At 43.9% G+C, this 23985-nt stretch overlaps 1 protein-coding gene across 4 annotated transcripts in view; it reads right to left on the bottom strand.

The window, feature by feature from the left end:
• The window catches only part of PITPNM2 (phosphatidylinositol transfer protein membrane associated 2), a 216902-nt gene that overhangs the window by 98954 nt on the left and 93963 nt on the right, over window positions 1-23985 (bottom strand). For all 4 annotated transcript variants that reach the window (XM_084648892.1, XM_084648894.1, XM_084648893.1 and 1 more), the window contains exon 3: window positions 7854-8027. In XM_084648892.1, the coding sequence (XP_084505018.1) occupies window positions 7854-7931 (78 nt within the window). In that variant the 5' untranslated portion in view covers window positions 7932-8027. The remainder of the gene's footprint in view (window positions 1-7853; window positions 8028-23985) is intronic.

The raw sequence follows: 23985 nt of genomic DNA, 5'->3' as shown, positions 1-23985 counted from the left end.
CAAACCCATTCCATCCTTTACCTACGTCCTGAGGCCACCAGCAAAGAGGGCTGGCCAGTGCCAAATGCAGTGGAGGTTTTGTGGAGCTGGACTCCTGTCCACTAGAAATCAGACAGAATGCCAGGAATCCATTGCACAAACACACACTTAACTTCTTCAAATCCATTTTCAAGAACCAACAAGACTCTACTTGGCAGCTGCAAGCATCTGAGAGAAGAGCCCAGCCCAGATGATGAAGACTGCCAAGAAAAAAATGACAACTGAAGATTGACAGAATCCACAGTATATGTGGAGAAAGAAAAACAACAGAGTCAATACCAATCAAGCAGACAGGAGCAGCACAAGTGAGAGAAGATTCTCACCCTTGAAAGCACTGCCTGCTTTTCTGAGAACACAGCAAATTATAGACTTCGGAGGATCATTGCAGGTCAATGTGCAAAAGGGTCTGAGCAGAAGCCAAATTACGAATGAGCTAGCAAAAAGCAGCCTGCAGTGAGATGGAAAGAACGCCAAGACACATCTGACTCGGGATTTCCTTCCACGAATCCAGCAGAAAGCCCATGAGAACAGGTAAAGCCAAATGATTCCAACAGAACTAAAATATAGAACAAGGTCTGAGGTTTTCATAACTTAAATTTCCAGGACTGACTGCAAGTCTTGTCCAGATCATTCAAAAGGTGACACTGCAAAGACTTGCATCAACATAGGAAAAACTGTGATTGCCAAAGAATGACCTCAAATGAAATAGCAGATCGAGTATGAGGCTAGGAACTCTTAAATTCAATAACCATCTCAACTCTCTGGGGGCTTTGGACAAGTCATTTCCTCATTTGCAAAACAGGGATAATAATCCTTATTTATTGGTATTATCAGGATATGCTCTGAGGAGTTTTGTCCACACAATGCTGTGAAACTTTTCATTATTATTAACTGGTGAGAAGAACAACACTGCACTCCATGCCAGGGACAAGTTCTGGCACTTATTCTTTAATTCTATTTGGGAATTCTGGGTAAGTTGGGTTTTCACATGGGAAGGCCTTTCATTATTGCTAGGTATCAGGAACGGATAACAAATAATAGTGGCTGTTGTCTCAACTCAACAGCAAAATATACTGCATCACACTAGAAAGCAGTGGCCTGAATATTAAAGGCTGATGTCCCACTTCTGCTTTAGCTGAGCTGAGCCAAACCTGCTTCCTGACTAGCTTATTTAGTTCAGCCATAATCTTCTGTTTTCACTTTGTGGTTTTTTGTTTTTTAAACAGTTTTATACCACCACAATCTCAGCTGAACTTCCTGGCCAAGACACTAAGAGGGCCACTATTAGGCCACTTGGCCATGAGCAATGGTGGGGCTTCAGGCTACAGCTGCTTTTAGACTCTACAGAAGTGCACCTTGGAGAGTTATGAGGCTTAATTAGATAATATTTCCAAACTGCTTTGAGACTCTTGCATGAAAGGGCTGATTCTAAGAGAAGACAAGAGGCCGCAGAGTTCCTTGTGTTCTACACAATGTGCCTTGCAGGAACAGAGACTCTGGCCTCTAGGTGCTACAAATAATCATTGTCTCCTTAATGGTGCAAGATAAGGCCCATAAAATGCCAAAGAGAGTACCAAGTATTATGATTCTTAGTTTAAGGGATTCATGCATCAGCTTCAAATAACTTTCATCCTCAAAAGGCAACTGTCAAGGACCAGAAGATGAAGAGGGACTATTCTTCAAATATATGGTCTTCCAAGGAAGATCGCAACCATCCACAGGAAACTGCTTAGAGCTAGACAGGGCCATGGTTATTTACAAAGAAAGTAAGTTATGAACACTGATTTTAAAATAAAATTTAATATCAAATGAAAATATCTCCCTTCATCTAAGGGTCCCAAGAGTGAGGACCTCATGGAATCCCGGGGCATACGGGAACTCCAGTAACAACTGGCATGGAGATGATAAATGGACTGACCTTTACCCAATGATACAGTGATCTTTACGGTGAATGGGGTCAAGATACAGCTGAATACAAGCTTTTACGAAACAGCAAAAAAGACTCAAGATTAAAATGGTTGTTTGTTGAAGGCGGGTAACAATAACACTGTCAATTCCCTGATAAAGATTAGGGATGGCAAACTCCTGAGAAGATTGAAAAAGAGAATTAGAAAGATGTTTTAAACTAACAGCATAGTTTGAAGTGCCAACAAATGAAAACAGAATGTTTGTAACCCTCAGTTCAGATTTATTGTATTTTAAGCACAAGTATTGTGAGCATTTTGTGTTGAGGATCAAAGGAAGCTGCTTTAGACATTTTCTCACACTTGATGTCCTCTCTCCATGGAGAAACATCCACTTTGGGATTCAGAGCAGGAGTCTCCATAACCACTTGGTAGAGAGACCCTCACAGAGATGGTAGTTCTACTTTCCAGCCTTTGGCTTTTGAAGAGTTCTCTTGGGCTACATCCCTCTTTTGCCAGGATAGGAATGTGCACTTCCCCACACCAGACTGCAGTTCCCCAAGCTCATCATGGCCATTTGTGCAAACCTATTAGTCCTTGGTTACTGAGAGCAAATTCTACCGAGACAACCTTCACGTTTGGTAGTAGGAGGTAGTTTTGAATAAGCATGTACCACATTTCTGGTTTCTTAGCAGAGACATATGCTGGTAGCATACAAAAGAAGTGCTTGATATTATAGGAGACACGCGAGTCTTCAGTTTGAGGAGGCTTACATGTGAGTGCTGTAAGTTCCCCAGCAGGGGTGGGCACCGGCACCTGGACTGAGGCACCGCCCCCACTCCGCCTCCTCCCTCAAGTCTCGCCCACTTCTTGCTCCTCTCCACCTCTTCCCCCAAGTCCTGCCCACTCACTCCACTCTGTGGTGGTGAAAAGTGTGCAGGGGCCACCGAGGGAAGAGGCAGAGTGAGGGGGAGGCCTTGAGGGAAGAGGCTGAGTGGGAGTGGGGCCAGGGACCGGTGCCTCCCCCCACTTGTAGCGAGCTTCGCTTCCAGCGTTCCTCCAAAGGGTGGTGGACCCATGCTGCACCTGTGGCATTTGCCCTCCTGCATGGCCAGCATTTTTTGGCGAGGCTTAACCTCCCCAAGCCTCTTATATGTGCTGCTTATGCTTGATATCTACTCCCCGCAACCATCTTGTGGCTGGTTGGTGCGGCAACCAACCATTTATCATGGGGGGCGGGGGGGAATCACTATTGTGATCTCATTTAAAAACATATGGAGCGTGTTCCAGAGAGATGATCTGGTTAAATCAAAGAACAATGTGAAATCAATATGAAAATGACACGAATAAAATAATGTCTAGAAAAGAGGTTCTGAGAATATTTTCAGTATTTTGCACTATTTTCTCAATTCCCTGATTTATGCACCAGAATAAAGGAGATTATTGGTTAGAAGTCTAGACTAAACAACTGGAATTTTTTAATATGGAGAACAAATGAGAAAAATAAGACCATCATCAAGACAATGACGACAAGTGAAGATGAGAAGAGAGCTGTACATACAGCAGAGGATTACCCTACCTGCCCTATTACAGATGCAGCAAGACTTCCTGAACTGAACACGATGACAAGCATCATGCTAGAGATTCCCCGTGGAAATACTTATATTTATAGAGAGTCTCAAATCTAATTGAGAAAAAACAATTTGGTTCAGATCTTCTAGTCTGCAAGCAGGTCAAGGATCCATTAAGCTCATTGCTGTAATATAAAATTAACTTATTTATTGAAGAATCTAAGTGCTACTCTGTGTACTGAAACCGCTATCTCTGCAGAAAAGGATTCAGAAGCAGCAAAAGTGATGCTAAGGGGAAAATGACAAACCTCTAAGAAACTGGCCATTAATTCACTTCAGCCTTAGGAACTTTAAACATCCGCAGAAAATGTGGGAGATGCAAGATACTAAGGAGTATGGAAGAGATAATTTATTGCTGCCTTGGGCAGCCAATATCACAGAAAGAGCCAAGAACTAGGATGCCAAAATCTCATCCTGTACACTTTTATTGCTCCTATCCAGTGTACATTTACCACGCATCATTCCAAGCAGCAGTTGTGAGAATTTTTTGTTCTTTGTAGGAACCGATCCTGCTTGTAGCAAACTGAAGGGGAATCTTTCCAAAAGTTCCAACAGGCGCAGCTCCTTCAGAATGTAAAGTGTGGCCTCTCCACAAACTGTGTGAATAGGGGAGGGGTGGGGGGGGAGAGAAACAATGGACATTCCTCTCTTTAAAAAAAACTAACTATTTTGGGCCTGACTTTGCAAACCCTCACACAAGTAACGTCATGGGGTGAAAGTTTCAAAAGCACTTAAGTGACTTAGGAGCCTAGCTACCACACAATTTAGGCACTTTTGAAAACTTTGCCCATGGACTTCAACAGGCTACACTTTTGCACAAAGCTTTACTTTGCTCTTAAAAGACCTGACTTGCATTTGTTTCACTTCACGCTAATAAATAATCCCACCCCTATTCAGGAAAGCCCCAAATAACATGCTTAAAGTCAACCATGTATTTAAGTCTCACTGAAGCCAAATATACTCTTCATGAACAAAGTTTCCAATGAATTACTACATATTTCACTTCTGCAGTGCTGGAGATCTAGCTCCTCTCTTAACAACTGGTATGATTATCACACTAGTGCAGCATTTGTACAGTGCTCTGCATGACATATGAAATTTAAAACTAGGCTCTGTTCTCCTTAGGACACATTTTAATAAAAGGAAAGAAAAGAATAATCCCTTCTCAAGGAGAGATGTTCAATCTATTTTCGGAACACGGAAAAGTCTCCCTCTACATCATTCTGTCCTAAAAAATGGGTTTTACATTACTATATATTACATATAGACATCCCAGTTTGCTGCTCTCCCTGGAATATGCTCACCAACTAGATGTTATAACTCACACACAAAAAACTTCTCCTGTGGGCTACAGATTCCAAAGGAATGAAAGAAAAGAAAAATAGTGATTCCACTATAGCCAGACAAAAGGGTCTTATTAAAAATCACACTCTGAAAACATCTAGAAAAGTCTTTCATGCTCTTTCCTGCTCCTTCTGAGTTAACATTCCCTGATTTATCTCTCAAAGGATAAAGCAGTGTTCTTTTACAGAGGCAGTTAATGTCATGGGGACCATGCCAATTCCCACTGAAGTGTGTGGGAGTCTTTCCATTGACTTTCAAGGGCAGATGGAACAAGCTCTTACAGAACAAGATTAAAGAAAGGGGAATTTAACCCTAACATTTTATTTCAAGGGCCTTTCAAAATATTTTGAGCTAAGATAGGTATTTTCTCTCAGAAGTGCTTACGTTCATTCTTAGAGCTAGATTGTGTCTTGGACTAATTGTACCTTCAGGTATGTGGGAGTAAGAAACCTTCCCCCACCTTTATACTCTTCTGCAGGTTGGACCTTGGAGCTGGGACACAGGGTTAAACAAGCTCACTTACTGCCCTGCTGGAATGCATAGGCAGTGAATGGCTGAAGACTTGGCTCCAACCACCTTCCAACCCACCAGCCAGTACAGCTGGGCTAGTGCAGGGGAAATTGTAATTTGCTGATGGGGCACAGTCCAGCAGCAAATTATGTATGGCAAGAGGGCAGCAGGGGAGGGATGTTGCTGAGCTGGTGCATTTATACACCACCCCTTGCTCAAGGCAGTGCCAGAAGGTAGAATCTAGACCTTACACACATCACCCGATAGTGGTTTCAGGCAATTAAATGAAATCACATGCTCAGTAGTAACCTGATAAAATCTTGCTTGTGGCTTCTGAGAGAACACCAGCAGAATTCCACTAACTAAACATTCCACAGTCAAAAGGCATTAAACCTGGCAGCAACTCTGATTCAACAATATTGTTAACCTGAGGACGTATCCCATAAGAATGGCCATAATGGGTCAGATCAATGGTCCATCTAGCCCAGTATCCTCTCTTCCCACAGTGGCCAGATGCTGCAGAGGGATCAAACAGAATAGGAAAATTATCAAGTGATCCATTCCCCGTCGTCCAGTTCCAGCTTTGGTCAGTCAGAGGTTTAGAGATACCCAGACCATGGAGTTGTGTCCCTGACTATCCTGGCTAATAGCAATTGATGGACCTATCCTCCATGAACTTATCTTTTTGAACCCGGTTATACTTCTGGCCTTCACAACATCCCCTGGCAACGAGTTCTACAGGTTGACTGTGCATTGTGTGAAAGAAGAGCTACCTTTTGTTTTTAACCTGCTGCCTATTAATTTCAATGGGTGACTGCTGGTTTGTGTGTTATGTGAAGGGATACATAACACTTCCTTATTCACTGTCTCCACACCATTCATGATTTTATAGACCTCTATCATTGCCCTACAAGTCATCTCTCTTCTAAGCTGAACAGTTTCACTCTTTTTAATCTCTCCTCAGACGGAAGCTGTTCCATACACCAGATCATTTCTGTTGCCCTTTACCAGACTTTTTCCAGTTGTTGTGTATCTTTTTTGAGATGGGGAAACCAGAATTGCATGTGGTATTCAAGTATTCTCCCCAACGAAGAGCATGCTGAATCTCTCCCACTAATGAGAGCATTCTTCAACGGGTTCCTTAGCCTGCTGTTACATTTGCATAGCTAATATGTTTCCCCTCTTAGTACGATTTTTATTTAAGCATCTAATCCAAATGTGAAAGAAAAAGTCATGAGAAAATAATTATATGGCATTTTTCAAAACAATTTTAGCTTCAGGAGAAGCCATAGAGAAATTAAGCCCCCTGAGAAAATGTTTACTCACTTATGCTAATATTAAGTTACAAATCCATTTATCAATGTATATATGTACTCAAATATTTTTGCCAGAAAAGAGAAATCCTTTGGTAATACTTAAGAACATATATTATACTGTGCATACAGGTTAGTAACTTGTGCTTGGTAGTCGAGTCTAGCAATTAATTCTTCTTCTTTTTTTTTTTTAAGGGGGCACTGTAAAAATTGAAATCACAGTATAATAAAAATAATTTCTCATATCTGGAATAATTTTTCACCATTTATGCTGTTCATTTTAGGTCCCAATACAGCAAAGCAGTTAAGCACATGCTTAACTACAAGCCTCTGGAGCAGTCCCACTCAAATAAAATGGAATTGCTCTGTGTGCTCAGAGTTCGGCATGTGTTTTGCTGGATTGAGGGCATTTTTGCATTTTCTTCAGTTCTGTGGGCAATGAAACTAGATGGACAATTTCATTTCCTTTTTAGTAAGTTTCACTGCTGGGTTTCTCATGTACCATCCTAAGGCCATTGTGTTTGGATTTCCATTTTTAGGAGGGGGAGCATGGAAGATTGAGATTACAAAAAGAAACATTTTGTTTTCTTTTTTAAAAGTTATGAAAACGTTTACATTAGATTTAATAAAAACTAGATTTTGTGCCTAAGCTAAGATGACAGGATCTGTGTGCTTACATACATACTATTTCTTTAATAATTGTAAGTCATGTGCTAAGCTATTTATTTAGTTTGCCTTTTGGAAGTTATAATGAATTAATTTTTCCACATAAAAATTAAGGTCCAGTGCCTTCCTACATAGGAATAACCTACCCAAGGTGTGATAATTCCCAAATTTGTACTATATCTGTTTACTTCCAATTCTTCTTTCAAGAGAGGAAGTTTTGCCAGTATAAGGACAGCAGGATCTAGCCTTTAACTGAAAGAAGATGGTCAAACACATTTTAAAAGAAAAACTGCATTTAAAAAAGTTAGCTGAAAAGTCTGTTGGAAACTCCAGGTTATTATGTTCTTCATCAAGACATCTCTTTTTGCACAGGAAGTGAAGACCAAAATACCATTTTTGTAAATCAGTCTGGGCCTATCAGTATGTCTCTTTGAACCATTACTAACCTGTATCATGTACAGCTGGGCAATCCGATACTCTTCCACACTCACTGGAATTGGAATACGATATTCCTTTATAAGCATCTTGAAGTCCAAGCCTTTTTGTCAGTTCAGAAATGCAATCCAGATATTTCTAGCAGAGGCGCCTTAAATAATGGTAAGTGAGTGCATTGAGGACCCCTGAAATAAAAGCAGAGCGATGCAATTATTTTCTGCACTCATTAGCGATTAAATTATTACATTTAGAGACATTAATTTTTCTTAAAACAAGAAAGAAAAATCCCTTGATTGTTACTCTGGAACCGGTATAAAGTTGAACAGACTCTTTTAGAAGAATTTTAATTTGCTACAGGGGACACCCTCAAAGCTATTGCCCTAGGGATCTTTGCCACCATATCAAACAGATTTGTATTTGTAATACATCTCCATGGCTGAGATATGACACAGCTGAAAATGAAAAAGTGAAGCTTTTGTTGTAGGACAATAATGTCTCTCTCCAATGTCAGTGACACATCAGAGATGCAGCCACTCAGAGGTGTCAGATCTTCTTATCCTCTCACATGGTTGCTCTCCAGCTAACAAGAGAGACTAATTAGGAGACTTCCACACCCTCGGTAACACCACATTGGAGAACTTAAATTGGACTCTAACAAAGAGGTCTGTAAAAACGTATTTTTCTTCCCACTATTATTATTAACAGCATCCATTCTCTTTTCCCTCCAATTGAAGTCCAGGGATGAAATCCTCTCTCCATTGAAGTCAATGGCAGAACTTGTCTTACACACCCATAGCATAAGTTAACAGCATTAGATCAAACTTCAAGTCAGAAAAGAAGTCCTACAACACACAGCTTCTGTGCAATTTAGAAGAAAATAGGACTGATTAATACAGAGGGCTACAAGAGCAACTTTTGAAGTACTGTCAAGACAGGGCAGCCGAGGGGTGGTGGCTGTGTAGCAGTACAAAACATAGAAACGGAGGGAGCATAGAACACTGAATCGTGACTGCAAAACTCCCTTTGGCAGTCAGACATGTAAATCTGTCTAGTAGTCCCATGGGCAGATTATCCAAGACAACACCGACCTCAGCAGCATTACGGGATAACATTGTCACCAGAATAAACGATTTTTAAAAACAGTTTCCCCAGCACATAAACCCCAAATGCATTTTCTTCTACAGCAAGCATACATGCCTCTTGTCACATCTGCTTAGTTAAACTGTTCCAATATAATTCTTGCAAAAAACAGAGAGAAAATCCCTTTATTGTGTTTTCAAGGAGGTAGAAAAAATGCTGCACAGGGGACCTTAAATCTTTTGAGTGATTGACTTTCTAACCTGAATAATGTTCTTTTAACCTAGATTTTTGTATCCGGTTACGTTATATATATATTTTCATAAAAGAATATCTAATGGAAAAGCAGAGAAAAATTGTTTAATGACTCATTCACAGGGTGGGCAATTTCAGGATCTTACACCTGCTTACAGAAGTAACAGGTTTCAGAGTGGTAGCTGTGTTCGTCTGTAACAGCAAAAACAACGAGGAGTCCTTGTGGCACCTTAGAGACTAACACATTTATTTGGGCATAAGCTTTCGTGGGCTAAAATCCACTTCATCAGATTCATGGAGTGAAAAAAATACAGTAAAAAGCAGTATATATATATAGCACAGGAAAAGATGGCAGTTGCCTTACCAAGTGGGGGGGTCAGTGCTAATGAGGCCAATTCAATTAAAGTGGAAGTGGCCTATTCTCAACAGTTGACAAGAAGGGGTGACTACAAAGAGAGGGAAAATTACTTTTGTAGTGCTAATGGGGCCAATGCAATCAAGGTAGATGTCGACCATTTCCAACAGTTGAAAAGAAGGTTTGAGTATTAGTAGAGGGAAAATTACTTTTTGTAGTAATGGGTCACTACAAAAAGTAATTTTCCCTCTGCTGATGCTCACGCCTTCTTGTCAACTGTTAGAAATAGCTAACATCCATCTTGATTACACTGGCCTAGTTAGCACTACAAAAGTAGTTTTCCCTCTCTTGATAGTCACCCCTTCTTGTCAACTGTTGAGAATACGCCACTTCCACCTTAACTGAATTGGCCTCGTTAGCACTGCCCCTACTTGGTAAGGCAATTCCCATCTTTTCATGTGCTCTCTCTCTCTCCATACACTGCTTACTGTATTTTTCACTCCATGCATCTGATGAAGTGGGTTTTAGCCCATGAAAGCTTATGCCCCAATAAATTTGTTAGTCTCTAAGATGCCACAAGGACTCGTTGTTTTTACAGAAGTAAGATACTTTAATTATACAAAAGAAACAACATGCTTCTATAACGTGTACTTCCATTTCTCATTTCAAAATCAGGTGAACACTGGTTTGCATTATTTATTGTGTATACTAGAAAGTTAGAATAAGATGTCCTACCACTAGACAAGATTTTAACCCCCTCTTAAACAAAACAGAGGAAGTAAAAACCGTTAATGTTTCCATATCAAAGAACAAAACACGTACTTTCAATCTGAATGATTTTAGATTAATGAAAACAACAAGAACTCCATGTAAAGTCTCCATGAGAATGCACACTGTATGACTCCTGTAACAGCTGCTGTGACTGATGACAATCTGGCTGCTGTCCCTGCAGAGAGGCAGTCTTTAGAAATGCAAAGGTGCAGTACATGGTAAATAAAGGAATCCCAATTTGAAGATTGATACCACAGAAAAACAATGTACACCAGGGCAAAACATTTGGTTAACTTACTGTAATAACTATAAGAAAAGCGTGGCTGAGTTCTCCAACCTTGTCAAAGGATTCCACCCACACTAAACGTTAGCTTCCAAATTCATGTTTTTGCTAACAGAGGGCCAGAGCTGTTCAGTAGAGTGAAAGCACAGTCCACTAGCTCATTATCATAGAATATCAGGGTTGGAAGGGACCTCAGGAGGTCATCTAGTCCAACCCCCTGCTCAAAGCAGGACCAATCCCCAGTTTTTGCCCCAGAACCCTAAATGGCCCCCTCAAGGATTGAGTTTACAACCCTGGGTTTAACAGGCCAATGCTCAAACCACTGAGCTATCATTATACAGCAAGATGCCTGCCTAGCTTAATACAGATAATACATTAAATCCTAAAATTTGTTTTAGTGATAGTGATCCCACAAAAGCCACATGATCTAGAGAATTAAGCAGAGGGCAGGAAGCCTGGGAGCACTGAGTTACTCTCCCATCTCTCTCACTGAGGGCCCCTAATAATACTTGGCACTTACACCGCACATTATTGACATTAAATAAGTCTTGGCAATACTAAATGATATGCCCAAATCACAGAGTACATAAGCATCAGAACCCAGGCTCCTCCTCATTCCTGTCTTGTGCCTAAACCTCATTGTGCCATGCCAAGAAGCACTCTCGTATAAGCAAGTTTAGGTCCAATCCAGCAAACACCTACACACACCTGAGTTTATGCAATGGGAATATTAACACTTAACACACTTGCGTAAGTGTTAGCAGGATGGGGGTGGTAGGTTGCCGGGGTATTTACATGGGGACTCTAAGTCTTTTTTATTATTATTTTTATTATTATTAAGGGGAGGTAATAAAACAAAGTTATCTTGCTGCTCACTGACTTGCCCAGAATAATTATCTGTCTGGCATTGAATTTTAAATGATTTTTTTCCCCATTTTTAATTCTGTTTCATGCCATTTTATTGCTTTTAAATTATTATTATTATTATTATTCCTGTCAGCGCAACCCCAGGGAAAATTTCCCTGACACGACAGACCCTGCAGGGAACAGTTCTGTCAATACAACCCCTGACACACACACGTGTGTACACTCTACCAAAAGAATTCCTCTAGCAGGCTAATCCACTTGGAGAACATTCCAGAATGAGGTGTGAATAATCTTAAGAGGCTTTTAATTAATGTTATGGAACAAAGCAATAATATTTAATAGAGAGAGCAACACCCTCTGAACAACACCCTCCCCCCAAGAGCAGAACAGATCTGACCTTCCAAGGAGAAGCTGGCATCCGAACTCTTAAAACAGGAGTTCGCCTGAGATTTAACATAACATTTGCCTGCTTGTGTGGGGTGGAACAGTTCAGTCTACGTACGGATCTTTTAAAATTAAGTTAAAATCTTTTTCAGATGCTTTGAAACGGTGTCACACGCATGTTGGGTGCATCCGTCACCTGCCTGTCTTGGCTCACTTGCTAAAAACAGGGTTTTTCAGTTGATTATAAGAGATGAATAAAACAAAAGAGCAGCTTAGGAGCAATAAAATGGCAGGAAACAGGTACCGGGATGAAGAAAAAGTGTTTATAATTCAGTGCCAGACGGGTAATAAATAATAACTCAGACTCAGGCAAGACACAAGATGGTTTATTTTACTACATCCTTTAAATAAAAAAAAAGGGGGGGGGGCCTGAGGGCCGCAAGCACATACAGTAGCAGCCGCCAGCAGCCTCAACTTGCATGTGGTCTTTGAGTGTCAGGCCCCCCTTGAATAGCCTGTCTTGGTTACAGAAATGGGCAGCAATCTAGCTCACATCTCCCTTTTTGAGAGAGATGAGCGAGCCCTTGCTGCAAAACTCCCCTCCAGGTCTGGCCTTTCCAAAAGTTCAGTGCGTTCGTAGCCAAGGTTTTGGTTTGGCCCAATATGCGACTGATAAGTCTCCTGTTGCCTAGAACCACCAAGCACTCCACAAAAGAGCAGGACCAGAGGATCCACCCATCTGGACTGTACTTTTCTGAATTCTTCCTGTGGCTCTGTTCCACTGCTTGGGTCCCATCCTGAACATAAGGAAGCCTGCCATGGCAGTTACGTATACATCCTCCACAAAACATAGTCTAAAGAAGCAACTAACCTTCTGAAAGAAACTGAGCTGAAATGCCAGATTTCATTTTCAGCCTCAAGCTGTGCGTGCCAGTCAGCCAATGTACCCAGGATTAGGATCAGCAACTTGGTCCTGAGGGAGGACATCAAGCACTCAGCACACATAAAGCAAATTTTTAAGTCAGTGAGTTAATAACTCTGGAAAAATTTGGAGTCTGCGCTGCTTTTAACCTGAAAAATAGCAACCTGTGTCAAACATTGCAGTCTGACTTAGTGGCAACCCAGGAAAACGCATTGTATTGGGAAGGATAAAATACGGATATTGTCCAGATTCAGATCTGAGATACATCCATGCAAATTGGGAGTTAATGCACTGAATCAGGAGTGTTATTCCTGATTCACACTGATGGACAGCAGATGTTGTTGTAAAGACTTTTTGATGGTCACAGATAAGCAGATAGCATGACCTTGGTATTTGCAGTATTCCCAGTACCAAGTATAGTCAATACTGCAAATACTGCACAGAGGTAATATTATCTAAAGCAAAAACAAAGCTTTTAAGGGTGACCACCAGTGAGAGATCAGAATAGGGCTCTAGAGCAGGGCTGTCAACATTCTGTGAATTGGGACCAATGAAAGTTTATTTACAGTCTGTGGGCCAGGTCTACAGATATATAGACTAGCCCAATCCACTGCTGAATCCCCACTGCTAAAAGTGGGGGTTTGTGCAAAGATGTGGAATATGGCCATTAGATTGCAACTGAGGGCATCATTTCAAGAGGGGCTCTGGCTTTTGGCTGTCCACCTTCAGGCATGTTGGGCCTGATTTTCCAAGGCGCTGAGTACCTGAAGCTCCTGGAGGACACCAAAATCTGAGGAACTCAAAGCTAGTTAGTAACATTAAAAAGCTGTGCAGTGGAAGGAAATAGTGATACAGGGCATTTTTAGGCCCATTACTATTTGGCTATTTGTATACGCCGTTACTCCTTTGTACACAGAACTACGATAACTATTTGCATATATGCCAGGCGCATAATTTTATACTTCAGTTATTTTTAAAGTCAGGCTCTTAAAGTATCGTACTTGGGCTTCAGAGTTAATGCCCTACTGAGACGAGTCAAGTCAGTGCCACCTATGAACTATAATTTCAGGCTTTCTGAAGACACCCCCTCTCACTTCATTGAGTTCTGATTGTAAAGGTTTCCTTCACAACAAAAGGCTTAGAAACTTCCATTTAAAAAGAAAAAAAGATGAGATTCAGCAGAATCCAAATCCATCAGCAGATGCATCTAAACACCTCAATCCGGCCCACATATCAGTTGTTTGACACCAAAGGTTTGAGATGTGACTGCCACAGCCTCCTTGGCATTAAATGAAGCTTCGGGGACTGAAAAAGGGCTTTACTGAAGGACTGATGACAACTGAAACCTTGTAATTAGGGAATAAGAGCTAATGAGTGCTGAGACCATTAATGGCAGATACTTCAACATCAAAAGTCCTGAAGGCCAAACCCTGATCAAGCTGAAGGGATGACCCTAAAAGGTCTAGGTTGAGATTATAACCAAAAAAAACAAACGAACAAACAAACACACCAGTAAAAAAAAATTTATTTTTTTTTTACTATCTTCTGGCTGCTCAGCTTGTCAGTTGGGTCCAATGTGGGAAAACCAATCACTGTCCGGTAAATTCAAACTATAAATACCCATTATGGCTGTGCTCCCAGCTGTCACCTCAACAATTAATTTTTGATCAGCTAATATTTTCTGAGAGGTGCCTCTGCAGTACACAGAGCTGAGCTAGGACTGAAATGAGCTAAATAGCAGAAGCGACAGAGATGCCCCATGCTGAAACTAATATTAAACATATTCGTTAGCGGAGAAATAAAATCCTAAAAGCATAAAGCAATAGAAAATAGCTTTTTCTAGCTGCAGGTAGGAGCTTTATCCCACACAGTTAGAATTAAAAGGTATACATGTACACACACAGGTATACCCAAGATGTTTATTTTATTATTTACTATTAACACCTAGCTCTTACATAGCACTTTTCATCTGTAGAACTCAAAGCACTTCACAAACATGGTTAGTATCATTACCCCTATTTTACAGATGGGGAAACTGAGGCATACAGAGGGCAAGTGACTGATTCAAGTCACTCAGGAGCAGAGCTGGGAACTCAACCAGAGTCTCCGGAGTACTAGTACAGTGCCTTATCCACTAGGCTATACTACTCACTTACTCGGTTAAGAAATGGGAGTGACTGAATATCCCTCCCTTCCCTGCGAAACAGCCCCCTCCCACGAAGATCCAACTATTTAAGGATATCAGTGTTCATAACTCAAATACCAATTAGTTTTCCTCAAAATATCTTCACATAATTATGAAATTAATGTTAGTTAACAAGGAAACAATTGTAATATGCAATAAAAACAAAATCAACAAAATAATATTGAAGGGGTTTGTAAAGGTGTTACCTAGAGACCATTTAAAAATTCTATGTCCCTTGTGCTCTGAGCCCCTCTTTAGCTTCTGTATGGTTTCTTTATCCCCTGAAATGACCTCTTCTTGAAGAGACTGATATTTAGCATTTGGATCAGTCCTGTGTCCCCTCCCACCACCACCACAAAAAAAGTCTGTCCCAACTGCATTAGAATGTTCATTCTAAGAACCACATTTCAAAGAGCTGTCCCCTAAATTGTTTTTCTTTTAAAATCCTATCAATCCAGTAAGAGGTCCCTGAGGGGAGAGTGAGCAGGAAGGCAGACTGAACCACACCCCAGGCCAACTCTATGAAGACTGCAAACACTACAAGTGGTACACAGAGATACCAACACTGCTGAGAAAGATGGTGTAAGGGTCCTAAGGACAAAGTTAATTTTGCTAAGTGCTACTTTGTTCAGGGAAAAATACTGTTTACAAGGGTTTCCTGAAGAACAATTGAACATTGTGCAATTTTTAAAAACATGTGACACGATATGCAGGATCAAGTAGATTTGTTCATGTAACTTTCACATTAGAAGTTGGAAAAAAACACCACATTTCTGCACATTAACTTTGTGACGACTAGGATCGTTATAAACAACACCTACTACCTGAAAGTAGTGAGAGAAAAATATTTTTCTCTATTTCTTCAGTTCGTCCACCTTGTGCATTTGACAGCACTTTTTGTACAGATAGTCTCAGTTTTCCTATATAGTTATATAGCAAAAAAACTAATTAACTGGAAATATTCATATAAACATCAGGGAGCAGAAAAATCCTTTAAATATGTATAATTCACACCATGCTGGTTTGAAGGGCTCTGTCTCAGCAAATGATATTTTTTGAAATTAGTTTGCAAACAATTCAGGTTGATAATGTCCCTTAAAAAAAAAAAAAAAAACCAAAAAAACCCTCAGTTTCAAAACTTGCTTTAGATCACATGTAAAAAATGAGTTGGGTCCCTACAGAACATTTGCCCACATCACAGATTCACCACACAATCTGACACAATCCAGTACCTCCCCGGAGTGGTATATTGAATGCAAGAATGGGTTAAGGTGCACTGGAAGAGCTGCGAGGGGGGAAAGGCTGCAGAGTGTCTGCCTACAGCATATCTGTCTCTAGCCTGCAGTACAATGAGTCCCACACTTTCAGGAATATAAAAGAGAAAAACAAAAGGAGGTGTGGGCATGTGTGGAAGGTGATGCTATTAAGATGCAAAGCTCAGAACAAATTCACTCAGATACCGAACGTGTAGATCAATGATGTAGATGTAGATACCGAACGTGTAGACTACTCAGATACCGAACGTGTAGATCCAAACTTTTTGGCTCGCGCACCCCCAGGGTGAAGACCGGAAGACCTGCCGCAGAAGCGCCACCGACGGAAAAAGACCAGAAGACCAGCCGCAGGTGTGCCGCCAATGGAAGAAGACCGGAAGACCTGCCGCAGGTGAGCCACAGACAGAAGAAGACAGAAGACCACCGCCGGAGGGGAACACCAGCCGTGGACGTGCAGAGCTGCCGCCGAAGAAAAAAATGGCGGAGTGCTGTCCGGTGGCGCTCCTGCTGCCGCGCACCCCCCGGGATCATCTCGCGCACCCCAGTTTGGAGATCACTGGTGTAGATAATGGTGCACTAGGATGAGGACACAGATCAAGAAGACAACGCAAGACTTGAAGAAAACATTAAGAGAAAAAGCTCAGTTTACAGTACTTAATCTTTTTTTCCATTATTAGATGCAATTTGACGTCACTTGTAGAATTTAAGAGTCCATTGTAAAGCCAACGTTTATTACAACAGAAGGATGGAATCAGTCCAAATGCAATACAACTGCACTGTGGCTATTAAATCTTGTTATAGTTCACTGGGCAGCCAAATACTGGCTTGCAGCAAAAAATGATTCAAGAAACATTTTTTAATATGAAGCTACAATACAGTATCTTATAACCATTTCCATTGATGCTATTCCTGCGACATCTGGGTACAGGAATATTGCATTTCTTTCTTTCTATTGTATTAATGATGCTACTGTGTGAGCTCCCCAAAGTGCTCAGTTCAGCTTTTGGCATTCTAACTCCAAGGGGATTTAATAGCAGTGAAGTCCATTAGCCGAATGGTAGTTGGAAAATTAATGTTTAAGGTTACTCCGTGCCTGGAGGTTATGAAAAAATGAAATAAAGAGAGACATTGAAAACCTGCTATGAATAGTGAAGTCATGGATCAGTTTAGGGGAAAAAAAATAAAAAGCTATAATTCCCCCTCTGCTGCTGTTTAGAAAAAATGGATATAAAAAGGAACACATCTGAGATGAAATGATAAATGCTTCCAAAAATCTTTATTTGATGCACATTTCAAGCAACAGTCACAAAAATGTCATGAGCACCCTGATGGAAGGCTTGCAGCAGAGCGACTCTAGTCAGTCTCTTCCAGGCTCAGCTCTGCTGAAGAGAACTACGCAGACCCCACTCTCTCGGTATTGTTCCTAGCCCACTTCCCATTACTAAAAATAAGTGAATACAAAAATAAACATGAACAGCATTAAGAGAACGGTAACTGCAGGGGGTTGCTGTAAATAGACATCACAAACCTGAAGGGACGCAGTAGAGGGGGGCATTTTTGCATCTGTTCCATGGTAAATGCAATGGCTGTGGATTGTTAAGAAACTGCCATCTGGAAGCCTGTGCAATTTGTGAGCAGCACCTAGGGAGGTGTGACGCCTGGCCAAGAATGCTTAGCAATGGCTTTTCTGACTTTGGGTATGGCAGCACAACAGCTGCTAGTGTATTTCCCTATGCAGCCAGGCAAACATGTATTAGCTCTGCTTGAGCTAACACCTCACAATAGCAGTGTGACCTCGAGCCAGCTGCCCTACTACAATCCCACCGACCCCCTGGGTACGTACTCAGGTAGCTAGCCCGAGCTGCTGTCCATACCTCCACAGTCACACTGCTATTTTTCGGCACTAGCTTGAGCTGTCTGCCTGCACTGGGAATTGCACCTCTGAGCTGCTGTGAAGACATCCCTAAGATGGCTATGGAAGAATCTATAGCTCCTACACGCTTCAAGTCCAACAGCTTTTGTGGGAGCCTCTTGGAGGAGTTTAGGAAGAGACTGAGTATGATTGTGTTTAGCCAGCGCCCTTTGGGCCAATGAAGGCTTTGTCTTCACTACCAGACAAAGATGTGATTTACTGTGAGATAACTCACATGCAGTAGCCATCCCGCTGTAAAACCCTAGCGGAGACAAGGCACCTGTCATTTTTACCATGACATAGCTAGGTGAGGTCAACGCCATACCCATACCGCCCTATGTGGTTGACATCACCTGGCTACTGCACCATCAGAATTACTGGTGCCTTGTCTCCAGTAACACACTAACACTTTAGTGATCCCACCATCATAAAAAAGAAGAGCCCCTTTTATTTTTTTTGGCTGTGAAACAGCCAAATACTGTGAGGGAGCCTCATCTCACTCTACTCATTAGTTTGTATGAAAAAAGAGAGTTACCTTTTCCGTAACTGGTGTTCTTTGAGATGCTTTGCTCTGTTCCACAATAGGTGTGCGTGCTCGCCATGTGCACCGGTGCTGGTAGTTTTTCCCCTAGCAGCACCAGTATGGGGGGAGCGCCGCAGTGCGGTGTAAAGGGAGTTGCGCGCTCCCCTCACCCTCAGTTCCTTCTTGCCAGACAACTCCGACAGAGGGGAAGGAGGGCGGGATGTGGAATTGACATGAGCAACACATCTCAAAGAACACCAGTTACGAAAAAGGTAACTGTCTTTTCTTCTTCCAGTGATTGCTCATGTGTATTCCACAATAGGTGATTCCAAGCTATATCTGATAGAGATGGGTAGGAGTTCTCAAGTTCCTGGGATGGAGGACAGCCCTGCCGAACCCGGCATCATCCCTGGTTTGGGAGACGATCGCATAGTGCGAGGTGAACGTGTGAACCAAAGACCAAGTGGCGGCCCTACAGATGTCCTGAATGGGGACATGGGCAAAAAAGGAAGCCGACGAGGCCTGCACTCGAGTCAAGTGTGCCCTCACAATGGGCAGCGGGGGGACACCCACTGGCTCATAACAGGTACAGATGCACGAAGTGATCCAATTAGAAAGCTGCTGAGTGGAAATTGGCTGGCCCCTCACGTGCTCAGCCGAGGCGACAAACAGTTGTGAGGACTTTCTGAACGGGTTGGTCCGCTCGAGGTAGAAAGCCAGAGCCCATCGCACATCGAGCGTGTGGAGACGGTGCTCCTCATTGGACGTGTGGGGCTTGGGGCAGAGGACTAGTAGAAAAATGTCCTGACCCATGTGGTAAGCAGAGACCACCTTCAAGAGGAATGCGGGGTGTGGGCAGAGCTGGACCTTATCTTTATGAAAAACTGTATATGGTGGCTCAGAAGTCAGGGCCCTGAGCTCCGCGAGTCACCTGGCCAACATGACTGCAACCAGGAAGGCCATCTTCCATGAGAGGTGGCCAGTGGTTCAAATGGGGGCCCCGTGAGACAAGCCAACACCAGGTTTAGGCCCCACTGCGGGACCAGGGGTCTAGAATACAGAAAAAGATGGTCCCAACCCCTTGAGGAACCGGCCAGTCATAGCATAGGAAAATACCATGTGCCCCTGCACTGGCGGATGGAAGGCCAATATGGCTGCCAGGTGTACCTTGACTGATGAAGGCGCCAGGCCCTGGGTTCTCAGGTGGAGGAGGTAGTCAAGAATAAGCTGGATCAGGGCGGTCATGAGAGAGACACCGTGGTCCGCTGCCCATCTAGAAAAATGGGAGCACTTCGCCAAATAAGCATGGCGAGTGGAGGGCCGTCTACTTTCAAGGACGACGCGCTGAATCTATTCTGAGCACATCCTCTCCTCTCTGACTAATCACTGAGCAGCCACATCGTGAGATGAAGAGCCGATAGGTTGGGATGGAGGAGGCGACCCTGGTCCTCAGAGAGCAGGTCCGGGCGGAGCGGTAACGGCCATAGCAGAGCAACCGCCAGGCCCGTGAGGGTCCCGTACCAGTGTTGCCTGGGTCACACAGGGGCAATCAGGATGACCCGGGCCTTGTCTGTCTTTATCTTCTCCAGGACCCTGCTGATTAGAGGGAACGGGGGAAAGGTGTAGAGAAGCCAGCCTGACCAGGACAGGAGAAAGGCATCAGAGATAGCACCCCTCCCCAGACCCCCGGGAGCAGAACTGGGGACATTGATGGTTCTGCCGAGTCACAAATAGGTCCACTTGGGGAGTTTGGAAGAGCCGGTGGGCCACTTTCAGGGGGGAAGGACCACTCGTGTTACGAGGAAAAGTCCCTGCTCAAGCGATCCGCTCTCTCATTCCGTGTGCCCAGTAGGTAGAAGGCCTTCAGGTGGATGTCATGGGCCACAGCCTGAGGGCTTCATGGCAGAGGATCGGGCCCCGCCTTGCCTGTTGATATAGAACATTGAGGCTGTGTTGTCCATGAGGACCCTGACTACCTTGCCCTCCAGGTGCGATTGGAAGGCCATACATGTGAGCCACACCGCCCTGAGTTCCTTGACGTTTATATGTAGGGTCAGGTCTTGGGCCAACCACAGGCCTTGGGTCTGAAAGTTCCCCACATGGGCCCCCCAACCCAGGTCCAACGTGTCGGACACCAGATCCAACGACGGGGCCATGTCCCTGAACAGGACTCCTTGGAGCATGTTGTTTGGGGTGGACCACCACTGTAGGGAGGTGATGACAGAGTCCGGCATGGTGAGAACCTTGTCCATCCTGTCAGTGGCCTGGGAGAACTTCGAGGCCAACCAGAGTTGAAGGGGCCTCATCCTGAGTCTGGCGTGATGGACCACGTATGTGTACACCAACATGTGACCCAGGAGCTGCAGGCAAACCCTGGCTGTTCTCACCGAGAACTTTGAGACTGAGTCGATGAGACCTGTCAGGGTTTCAAATCTGTCTGGCGGGAGAGAGGCTGTGGCCGATGCTGTGTCCAGGACCGCCCCAATAAACTCTATGCATTGGCCCGGGACTAACGTGGATTTGGTGCTGTTTACCAACAGGCCCAAGGCGGTGCATGTGGACAGGAGGAGCGCCACGTGATCCCTCACCTGTGACTGGGAGGTGCCCTTCACCAGCCAATCACCAAGACAGGGAAAAATCTGGACTCCCCGCCGGCTGTGGTAGGCCGCTACCACCATCATGCATTTCGTAAACACCCTGGGGGCAGTGGAGACCAAACAGGAGGACCATGAATTGGTAGTGATTCTGTCCCACCACGAAACAGAGAAAGCGCCTGTGCCCCTCGAATGTGCATGTGACGGGTTGGATCACAGAAACCCTATAAGAGCTGCCACCTGATGTGCCAAGACTACTTCTGCTCCTGCTTCCCTGCCCTGGCAGCTTAGGACTCCAGCACCATGCCTGGTTTGAGCCAGAACCGTTAGCCTGCTGCAAACCCAGACCAAGGTCTGAACCACGTCCCCTAACAACTGTAGGCTTAACTGAAAGCAGCTTACAGAAGTATTCCTGTCTTTAACACTCAGATGCCCAACTCCCAATGGGGTCCAAACCCCAAATAAATCCGTTTTACCCTGTATAAAGTTTATACAGGGTAAACTCATAAGTTGTTCACCCTCTACAACACTGATAGAGAGACATGCACAGCAGTTTGCCCCCCCAATAATTTGGATTAATTAATAAGTAAAAAGTGATTTTATTAAATACAGAAAGTAGGATTTAAGGGGTTCCAAATATAACAGACAGAAGTGAATTACCAAGCAAAATAAAATAAAACACACCAGTCTAAGTCTAGTACAGTAATAAAAACCGAATACAGATAAAATCTCACCCTTAGAGATGTTTCAGTACGTCTCTTTTAGACTGGAGCTGGACTACCTTCCTAGTCTGGGCCCAATCCTTTCCCCTGGTACAGCCCCTGTTCCAGCTCAGGTGGTAGCCAAGGAATTCCTCATGATGGCTGCTCTCCTTGTTCTGTTCCACCCACTTATATATCTTTTGCATAAGGTGGGAATCCTTTGTCCCTCTGGGTTCCCACCCCTCCTTCTCAGTGGAAAAGCACCAGGTTAAAGATGGATTCCAGTTCAGGTGACATGATCACATGTCCTGTGAGACCCGAAGCCTTCATTCTTCCCAGCCTGACTCACAGGAAGGCCTGCCTGCAAACAGAGACATCCACAGTCAATTGTCCTGGTTGATGGGAGCCATCAAGATTCCAAACCACCATTAATGGCCCACACTTTGCATAACTACAGTAGACCCTCAAGAGTTATATTTCTACTTTCAGATAAAAGAGTGATACATTTATACAAATAGGATGACCACACTCAGTAGATTATAAGCTTTGTAATGATACCTTACAAGAGACCTTATGCATGAAGCATATTTTAGTTACATTATATTCACACTCATACTTTTATAAAATATTTTTATAAAATCATATAGAGTGTCTCACAATGGGGATGTGGAAGTATGCGTCCTGCAGATTGAGGGCAGCGTACCAGTCCCCGGGATCTAGGGAGGGGATGATGGAGGCCAGGGAAACTATGCGGAACTTGAGTTTCACCATGTACTGGTTCAGACCTCACAGGTCCAGGATGGGTCTGAGCCCCCATTTGGCCTTCGGGATAAGGAAGTATCAGGAGTTGTCCATGAACTCCCTGGGCACCGCCTCTACCTCTCCTAGTCCTAGGAGCCGCCCCACCTCCTGCTCGAGCAGAGCCTCGTGCGAGGTCCCCAATAGGGACGGGGGAGGCGGGTGGTTGGGTAGGGAGGAAGTAAACTGAAGGGTGTAACCCTGGGAGATGGTGTTGAGGACCCATTGGTCCGAGGTTAGTCGCGACCATTCCGGGAAGAAAGCACACAACTGGTTGGAGAAGGGGAGCTTTATTGAGGGTGGATCCCTGATGAGGACAGCAGGGTGCCCCCAAGCATCCGTCAAAAGCGCCTTTTCCCCACCTGCTTGCCCGTAGAGGAGCCACGCTGGGGGGCCAGCCGAGACTGCCTCTGAGGGCGTCTCTTATAGTCCTGCTGTTTCTTGTGGGCGGCCTCATACTTCAAGAGGGCAGCCTGGGCAGGAGTCTGCTGCGGCTTGAACTTAGATCTTGCTGGAGCCAGTACTTGTAGGCCCAGAGTCTAGAGGATCGTGCGGGAGTCTTTCATACCATGCAGACTTGTATATGTCTCCTCCGCAAACAGGGCTTTCCCATCAAATGGGAAATCCTGCGTGGAGGACTGCGCCTCGCTAGAAAGCCCAGAGAGCAGGAGCCATGATGCCAGTCTCATGGTCACCGCAGAGGCCATGGATTGTGCAGCTGTATCCATAGTATCCGAGGCTGCCTGCAGGAATGCCTGAGCAGCTGCTGCCCCCTCCTCCACTAGCGCCTTGAACCCCTTTCTATCGCACTCCTGGAGGGAGTCCTCAAACTTGGGCAGGGAGCCCCACCGATTGAATTTGTACCGGCCCAGGAGAGCCTGATGATTTGCCACTCACAACTGGAAGCTCGAAGACAAATACATTTTCCTTCTGAAAGAGTCCCGTCTCCAAGAGTCTTTGTTCTTTGGGGTTGGGGTGGGCTGACCCTGCCATTTCCTGTGGTTGACCGACTCGACCACCAGGGAGTTGGGTACCGGGTGGATATACAAGTACTCATGCCTCTTGGTGGGTACAAAGTACTTGCATTCTGCCCTCTTAGAGATAGGGGCCAACGAGGCCGGTGTCTGCCACAGGGCATTTGAAATTTTAGCTACCCCTTCATGGAGAAGCAAGGCCACTCTACCCGGTGCCGATGAGGACAACATGTTAAACAAGGAGGGGTTTAACTTCCATTCTCTTAAA

Source organism: Lepidochelys olivacea (assembly GCF_965140295.1).
Source record: "Lepidochelys olivacea isolate rLepOli2 genome assembly, chromosome: 15".
NCBI classification, from domain to species: domain Eukaryota; kingdom Metazoa; phylum Chordata; order Testudines; family Cheloniidae; genus Lepidochelys; species Lepidochelys olivacea.
The sequence above is the reverse complement of the archived record's forward strand: the minus strand, read 5'-3'. Positions and strand labels throughout refer to the sequence as shown.